We start from the raw sequence: 9,054 nt of genomic DNA, 5'->3' as shown, positions 1-9,054 counted from the left end.
GTGTTGGTATTTGGCAGATCCTAAAAGCAGTTATTTGCACAGCAGAAATCATTGAGTTAATGTGTAAGTAGTACCAATATTCTGGTTTCTCTGCATTCTCTTCCTGTCTGACTCATCTTCAGCTATTAGTCATCTTTTGGTTTTATCTTGCACAAAGAAATACAAAAATCAAAATGACCTCTGACATTTTCCTTGGTCTTAGAGATGGGAACGACCTTGTATAATCCAGTGTACATGCTTATTGCTTTTGTAGATGGGGACAGAATTCTAGCCCATGGAGAACTGCATGGCTTTGGCTTCTTGTGCTGGAAAAATGGCTTGCCAGGAATCAGGTACAGAAACATCTCGCTGACTTCCAAGTGCAACTGAGAGCTCTGACTTCCAAGTGCAAAATGTTTGCCTAGTTGCTTATTTAAATTATAGGCTTTCCCACATTTCACGGAATTAAGTTCTCAAGGTAGCTGGAGAGGTGCATTGCTTTGGCTTTTAATAAACTTGTCAAGAAACAACTGTTAATCTTCTCCACACTGGGGAGAAAAATTGGGAAATTTTTTTTATTATTATTGTTTAGATAACAGAAGTTGGCTTTTTAGCATTGAGCATTTCTGTGAATGGAAAGCATGAGTGTATCAACTTCTGCATTTATGTAGCACCTTTCTTACATTAAAGATGAAATAGCTCAGGCATCAGACAATTCTTTATAAGCTTTAGATGGTGACGGATGTTCTTGCTGTATTGCTGTTTTCAGACAGACAGCTGCAATATGTTTCATGAGTAAAGGAGAAGCTAGTCTTTTTTCCTCTTTTTTTTTTCTTTTTTAATTGGTACACTGGGATGTGTGATCATACTTTTTTTTTTAAATTCATTTGCCCTTGTCAGTACTTAGACTTGCATTTTTTCTTTATCTTCTGAGGAAAGTTGTCTCTAATTGATGGGATTGTAATTCCTGCCAAAGTGACACTTGTCTCTGTTTCCAAATGTACAGATAAATGGAATCCACTGGTGCGGGAGCAGAACCTAATTGTAGAATAGCCTTATTCTCAATAGAATAATTGAGAATTGGGTATCTTCAGAGAGATATTTCAGTCTGCCTCAAAATCTTAACAAAATAGCTAAGATTAGGTTTATATGGTAAAGTATATAAAGAAAAGTTTTATTGGCTAACAGCTTTCCCATTCTCTTGTATTGTTTCAGAAAACTGTTCCAGTTGTTCTTCAGAGAGAAACTGAATTTTTACTGTTCTTGGAAGAGCTACGGAAAGATGTGTCTGAGGAAGTCCTAAAGGTGAGCTACTTAGCGTGCCCCACTTCTTCTTGTTAGTTATGCAGAATGTCCAACTTTATCAGGTTTTTGGATCAAAGTTAATGCTTCCTTCTAACTTGACTGCCTCAGATGCTAATGTGTTATTAATCTTCTAGGCAACTGAAAGGGACTGTCAGATTCCTTTCTGAAGTTAATCCACTGTGCCTGCAAGTGATTTCTCTGGCTAGAGAGGAGGCTGTAGGCAGGCAAGGAACACACTTCAGTTCTGACTGCAGCTACTTGCCACAGTCTTATATCTATAGACACCTTTAGTAATCATAAAGCTAAAACCCACTGTGAGCCAAAATAAACAATAGTCAGCAAGTGCATTTTAAAAGTATGTCTATTTTCTTTTTCTTCTTCCTAAGATCTTAATTTTCATCTCCTCCACACCCCTTTGCCCCTTTCCTGGAAGTTTGTGGGTACAGTACTGTTACTACTGATGTTATTTGGTAATTGGTATTATGTGTGCTCTGAGGTCCAGGACACATTTTTCCATTATTAATTAATACATGCAGACTGATGTATTTGAGAAATAAATGGAAACTGCAAAGATCGATTAATACCAAAAGCAAGTGTAGAGCAGAAAATCAGGAGAGTTACTAACTGTTGAACTGTCATAATTTGGTGTTGGTTACAACAGAATTAGACCTGACATGGTATGTGGAATGTCCTCAGGTGTTGCTTCTAGTCTTACAGGTTCTAACTCCTAAAAGAATTTTTTTGTTTGCCTTTTTTAAGAAGAAAATGACAGCTTATATTCAGAGGCTATTTGCAGCTTTTAAATATGAATAACGAAAAGGTGTTCAATATTTCTCTAAGGATACAGAATTAGCAATTACAGGATGAAAGCAAACAAGGTAAACTTGACTGTTGATTAAAATAAATCTGCTTGAAGTCTGTTAATGACTAATGAAGTCTGTGTACGTTACCATCCAACCTCCAAGGTCATGAAAGATTCCACCATTGTCTGCAGTGTTGCACAGAAATAGGAGATTCAGCAACCTCATATCTTTGTCACAATTACTGTCAGTGGCATGTTAGTAGGTAGAGTTATGTTTTGATCCAGCAAATACAGACAAGGATGTTGTGGACTTCTACTGCTAATATTCTCATTTTTGCGCACGCCAACCACCTCTACCCTCCATATTCCCTGAGTTGTCTCTTCCAGACAAGGATAGCACTCACGTAGTTCCAGAAGTGCCGCAAGTGCTGCTGAATTGCTATTCAACTGGATTGTCCCTCACCTTCCCACCCCTTATTGGGAGAGCTAATTGGGATTTTTTTTGTTCGTTTGTTCTCCCCTTCTGGAATTGTAGATTTGCTTCTGTTAGCAAGAAAAATTATTGTTGCTTAAGAAAGAAGTCTGTGAGATGGCTTCTGAATCTGTTGGCCAGTTTTAACCAAGTTTGAAAAATTAGTGTTGATGAGGATGATGCAGTTGGTAGATAGATGGTATGAATCTGGAAAAGTAGGACTGAAAAAAAACCCCACCCTAAACGAAGATACAGTCACATCAATATATTGCTAAGAGTTAGAATACGGTAGTGCTTCAGCCATCCCATAGGAGCTGCCTGTGAACTAAGGTAACTTGCTTGTGAGAACATGGCTCATATAGTGTAGTTGTGTGTTACAGGATTCTCTGTATTTTGTTACATATGCAGGCATATCCACTCTTCTAGGAAGGTTTTTGAACAAGGTGGGCCATTATTAATGGATTTTCTAGGTAATATGATGTTTCCAAAATTATTTATCTTCCTGCTTTCAAGTTTCTCCTATTTTTTAAATAATTTATTTCATATTTTTAATGGAGTCTGAAAGGCTTACTCTTTTATTATTTCCCTACCAGGAACTGTTTGAAGCATTTGAGTGCACCCAGAACAAGTGCATCACAGACAGGAAAAGAAGAGATGGCTGTTCTCACAGATTCAGTTTGGATGTTGTTTCAGCTCTCCGGAAGCTTTTGCTGCGGGCTCCCCAGAGGGCAAAAGCCCTGCTGGAGTTCTTCCAGGAGGAACAAGGCTCACACAGCTCCTCGCTACTGCAATATTGCTCTCTACAAAACATCTTTGTTGAATTTCTTCGTGACTCCTTGAAATCCCTGCAGAGGCTTCAGTGCAGTTCTGAGATTGCAGCAGAACTAGATCAAAGAGAACTAGTAGATACAATTTATGCTGCTCTTAGTATAGTGACTTTTGAGGTGGAACATCAGGCAGATGAAGTACGGCACCTATTCAGGGAGCTCTTGGATGTATGCTGGGCTGAGGGAAGCCCACTGAGGGAGGAGAAGCTACTAAGCTGTATGCTGAGGAAACAGAGCCATGGTCTGTTAAGCCTGTATGGCAGTGTTCTCATAGAAAGAACAAGAGAAAAATTTCTGGTGTCAAAATCAATACAAAAAGGTTTGTTTCGCATCTTGCTTTGTTTTCATTTCTTGTTTAACAAAGCCATTGATACATTAAACAGGCAAATTGTCAAGAAGTTGGGCAGTGTTCTTGCTGATGTGCCTTAATAAGCCATGGAGTCTTGTAAAAGATGATACTAAAATGACTTAAAGCAAGGAATTGGCATAGGAACCCCAGGGCTGTCCCTACATTTCTGCAGTGTGTGCTGCCTTCTTTTGTGAGCGCTTCCTTTACCACCCCTTGCTGCGCTCTATTTTAATCTGCTCAGCGTTTCTCCTGCTGAAGATCTTGCTTGTAACTAGAAAATTGACTCTGCGTATGTATATAAAGTTTTTATTGGTTCTGCTCCAGCTCAGGGTCATCTGTGTTGGGGGATGTTCCATTTCAGGCCAGTAACAGTTCAACTACCTCACTAATCCCAAAACATTTAAACTCCTTAATATTGGAAAAGAAAACTTATAGAAGTGGAAGGAGATGTGGAGTGGGCCGCTATCCCAGCGGGAAAGAAGATGCAGTTTGATTACCTGCTTGCTTGCCAGAGCCCAGTTGTTGTTTTTGTACTGGCTGTAACTTCACAGCTTCTGTCTAGCTACGGGTACATTTAGTTGAGGATCTTAGTTGAAGCTGAATGGCAAGTGGTGCCTGTGCTCTTCTTGGGGAAGTGGCAGGTGAGCATGCAAAGAGGGAAAGGCTAGAATGCCTACCCTCTTCTCCTCACTTCTGTACACTGAGGTGTAAGTCAGTCAGGTTTGTATCCTCTCTTCTCCCTTCACTCATAGGGATTGCTGAAGGGAAGTTCAGGCTTGTGTGGTGTGACAGACTCTGGCATTTCCAATAATAACTACAGTTAGTGCTTCCTTGTGGGGGAAGAGAAATGGAGATACAGATACCTTCACTCTCAATGGGAGTAGTTAAATTCTCACTTTGTACAGATCTGAGAAGTTCCTGTGCTGCACAAGTCTTTGCTAAGGCCCTGCAAAGCAGCATAGTGTCTTAGAGCACAAGTGAGAATTAATGGAACATACAGATAAGATGCATATGACTAGAGAAAGAAAGGCAGTGTGATCTGAGCTAATGCAAACCACCTGTGTGCTGAACACCCGCTTGCTATGTGAACAACTGTCCAGACAGTTCCCTGGTTTCCTATCTGACCTGTTTATTTTCTATCAAATTTCTCTGCTTGGCTTTCTTGTTATCCAGTAGCAGCATCTGAGAGTCTTAACTGTTAACATGTAACAGCTGGTTAGTATTTGAGGAAATGTTGAGTGTTTCTCAGTTTTAAATTAATAGCAATTAGGCTTCTTTGGAAGGTACCCCTCTCTACTGGAAGGTAACCTTGTGACATTTTCTAGGTTCGTCCGAGCAGCTGGATACAGAGCGAACTGTGATGAGTTTGTTCTCAGATCCCAAAGAGGCTCCTTCTTGGAAGACAGCCTATTTCTACTGCTTGAGCAGCAGCAAGCACTTTCTGGAACAGATTCTGGTACGGCCATAGAATCATTAAGAGGGAAACCCAGCGGTGGCTAAAGGCAGTCCCTGTTATTGAACGTGTCTGGGTGGTGCACAGCAGCATTTTGTGTTCAAATAGTGTTTACTAGGGATCATGACTTACAGGAACAAGGAGGCAACTGGTGATAACTCCCCTGCTTTCAGCTGTGTGATGAACTCAAAAGCATTTGGTGAGATTTTTGGAAAAGCTCATCTGCATGCAGACTGAAGATTAGGTCTTTGGGATTTAAGAAGTCCTGTGTTCTGCGTGTCATTTTGTTGGATATGTCAGTTGATTTACCCATGACCTTGAACTCATTGCTTTGCTTTTCTGATGCCAGTAGACTTGGGGCAGTAAGTCTGGTTTGCACAGTAAAATTTATGTTTTAAAGAGCTTGAAGACCTGGTGAAGAATACTCTGGTATGAATTAAATTATTTGAATGTATTTATATAGATAGAAGAAACAGAATACAGGTAGGTGGTCACTGTTAAAGCACGAGTTTTTAAGGTTGAACATATTTCTACTTCTAAATAACATGCTCATTCCAGTTTCTTACATAATGCCCTTGACAGAGACATAATCAACAGAAAAAACGTAAAGATAATGTAGTGAGGGAGTGTGAGTTGGCTCTGTAGTAAGCATTTGAAATTACGTTTTTTTCCTCATGATAGTTTTACTGAAGAGTAATCTGATGGCTTGGAAAATATAAATTTGGGGAAGTTCCAGATGCAGAACTTCACTGTTTTAGTGTAATATTGAAATGGCTACTCGCTTACATAGCCTGCCAGGCATTACAGGTCTCTGCATTTTGGAAAGATAAATATTTCTTCCTTTTGTCTTCTAGGTGACTGCATTAACTTTACTGAAAAGAGAAGACTACTCAGGCCTGAAGAGCTTACTGAGGAGAGAATTCAACCCCCTTAGCCGCCTCTTGGTATTGCTAGGATGGACTCATTGTCAAAGCTTGCAATCAGCAAAAGCATTGCTATGGACTCTTCACAAAACTCAGGTAAATCAGCAGAAAGCAAGTGGCAGTATCCCAGTCTGAGTCCGGATAATGCAATTTGTTTGCAAAAATAAAAATAAATAAAACCAGGGAGTTTCCAGTGAGAATGTTTATCTTTCTCAAAAATGGAATTAAAAAAGCTAAGATGTTACAGTTGTGTGTAGGTAACGTTATTGGACACTTGCCTTTCTTCTTATTCCTCAGCTGTGAAGGGAGTATGGTTGCCCAGGAGATTCTGAAAGTTTCTCTTGCATAAGTTCTTTAGCCTTTGCTTTTAATATAAGAGAGAAAGACAGCAACGGTTGTTGATTAGTTTTGAAAAGAGCTGGGGAACATTTGATCAGTGTCATTTTGTCCAGGGAGTCATCCCTGGATAGTGACCAATTCTGGTCACAACTGACCTGAGTTCAGCAACAGGGTAGCTTGGAAATTTCCCATACCCATTCTCAAAATGAAATGATGACAAGAGCTGTGACTGAAAGATCGACCTTGTTTGGGGGGAGTCTTCATCTTTGAAGAAGAGGGAGGGTTCTAACTCTGAGGGTGTAGTTGCAGTTCAGATGATGTCTGCCTGCAGGCAAGTGGCTTGGACAACAGAGGTGGGGAGACAGGGAGCCTTGCACTGCTGGATCATTGGGGCAGATCTAGGCTGGTATTGCCTTAAGGGAGTTACCAGCTATTGGTAATAGACTGAAGGTCTATTCAGTAGCCTCTGCAAAGTGAAAGTCTTCAATCTGATTTTAGCAGGCAGGCACCTGTAGTGGAAAAGCACATGGAAAAGGAGAATATCTATCTGCTACCCAGTACATCATCTGTTCTAGTACATGATTAGTTCTAGAGGTTAGTGTCTTAAACTGTTGCTAAGAAGTATTAATTTGCATTTTGAAAGCTAGCCTTGAAAAGACCGCCTTTCTGTGGTCTGTAGGTGTGTTGAGTGGTGGCTGACTGATTTTGATGATCCTTCAGAATAGCCCTTCCTTGCTGGCTTTGTAATAAAACTTGCAATTTTCTGTACTTGAAAGTTACCATTTGTATAAAAAAGTCTTATGAACATCCCATATGTGACACAAGCTTGGTTCTGCTGTCTAACTAGAGGATTTGTTGTAAAGGGATTATTTTATTTGTCTTTCCATTTAGGATCTGTGCAATGATTCAGTATTGAAAGATTTCTGTGATGGGCTGTGGGCTCAGGTGGAAGTTCTTGAATGGTGCATAGAGCAAAACAGGTAAAATGATCAGAAGGATTTTTTCCAAACTGTCTTGCCAAATCTGCCTATTAGACAATTTATGTATGCAAATAGAAATTGTGTTCTTTTCTGTGAAACTTGGCTAATCGTGTCCTAGTGACTGTATACCACAAGCTCTTGAAATTGCTTCGTGGGCATTAGTTATGCTATTTGTTTTTCTTTTTAACTTCAGTAGTTTGGTTGAGTCAGACTTAGAGCAGGAGATACGTCTTTAAACATGGCTGAGAGACCTAAATCTGTTTGTGTGACCACTTTGTTTATTCTCTCTTGCAGTATTGCTATCCCAAGGAATGTTCTTTTGCAACACCTGCACGGTCTAGATTGCCACACTGCAGTGTACTCTCTTCATCATCTCACTAATCTTCTGGCACTGAATGAAGACAATGTTATTGAGCTTCTTCAGAAAGTTCCTGCTAGAGACCAACAGATGCAGGGTAAATGTGTAGGGTCGTGAGAATGCAGAAAAACCCCAATCCGTCAAGTATGTGCTGCTCAGTATTTCTGCCAGGAAGAATCTGTTCTTTTGACCTACTTCTGTAAATCAGGAAGATACTGATTGTCAGCTGTTTTGTGGAAAAAAACTAGACAGCATGTGGAAATTATTTTAGAATCCTTCAGAATTGTCTACCAAGAAGGAGTTGTGAGATCTCTTTGATCTCACAAGGACAGATCTCTGAAAGAACTTTTTCAAAATGGTAGCAAGACTTTGCACATGCTTATAATATGTACTACTCATTGTAACTTACATATTGTATAATACCCTTAGCTTGAAAAGTAAGTGTATGTTTTGGATTCCAGCCATCTGTGCACTTAAATTCAAAAACAAAGGGCAAAGCCAGATGAAATTGACAATATCTCATACTATAACAACTTAATTTTTGAAAGATACAAATTTCTTTTTCCTAATAATAAGTATTACCAAATCTACTTTAATGTTAAAATCAGTAAGGCTTACCTACAGGCTGTTTACATCCCTCTTGCTTCACTTCTCTCATCTTCCCATGTTCCAATTTGGTGCCTAAAATACCCGGGATTACTGAACTTACTAGTTCACTTAGAAGTCACTCTCCTTGTACACTCTTGATTGCAGCCTATGTCCAGGTTCAGCTGCTGCTATTTTAATGCTGTTTTCTGATAGGGCCTCTTAATAATGATACCAAAGCTCAGTCTTCCTGTGTGTACTAGAATCTAAGCAGCTTAATTTTTTTGTGCCTTACTCCTTCTGTGGATGGGAATTTGTACATGTGTAATTTCAACCTGAGTTGCATGGAGAGCTCTTGGTGATGGATCTTGCACAGATTTTCCAGCTTGCCTAGTAGGAAGCAGTTTTCTCTCCTTCCAGTATCATATTTTTAAGATACTGGTTTCCAGTCCTATTTTTACAGGTTTTGTTGTTAAAATTATTGTTACAGTTGTCTTGAATAGTCTTAAAAGACATAATTATTGAGACTGTATATTGATCTCTGGTTTCAGTGTCCTGCTTTCTGAAATTGTTTTGTTGTTGCTGATGTTGGGTTTTTTTAATCAGTTCTTATATTTTAATTCTTTTCTGCTTAAGTTCTGTCAAAACCTTTCAAAAACAGGAAGAGGCAGTCCAGTCATAT

The 9,054-nt window shown here is 39.4% G+C and overlaps 1 protein-coding gene across 2 annotated transcripts in view; it reads left to right on the top strand.

The window, feature by feature from the left end:
- Positions 1-9,054, top strand: part of ZFYVE26 (zinc finger FYVE-type containing 26) — a 52,749-nt gene that overhangs the window by 1,959 nt on the left and 41,736 nt on the right. For both annotated transcript variants that reach the window (XM_075713398.1, XM_075713397.1), the window contains exons 3-9: positions 254-332; positions 1,195-1,284; positions 3,152-3,704; positions 5,060-5,190; positions 6,042-6,206; positions 7,341-7,429; positions 7,724-7,884. In XM_075713398.1, coding sequence (XP_075569513.1) covers positions 254-332; positions 1,195-1,284; positions 3,152-3,704; positions 5,060-5,190; positions 6,042-6,206; positions 7,341-7,429; positions 7,724-7,884 — 1,268 coding nt within the window. The remainder of the gene's footprint in view (positions 1-253; positions 333-1,194; positions 1,285-3,151; positions 3,705-5,059; positions 5,191-6,041; positions 6,207-7,340; positions 7,430-7,723; positions 7,885-9,054) is intronic.

The sequence above is a fragment of the Pelecanus crispus genome, chromosome 6 (genome assembly GCF_030463565.1).
Source record: "Pelecanus crispus isolate bPelCri1 chromosome 6, bPelCri1.pri, whole genome shotgun sequence".
Taxonomy (NCBI): Eukaryota; Metazoa; Chordata; class Aves; order Pelecaniformes; family Pelecanidae; genus Pelecanus; species Pelecanus crispus.
The sequence above is the reverse complement of the archived record's forward strand: the minus strand, read 5'-3'. Positions and strand labels throughout refer to the sequence as shown.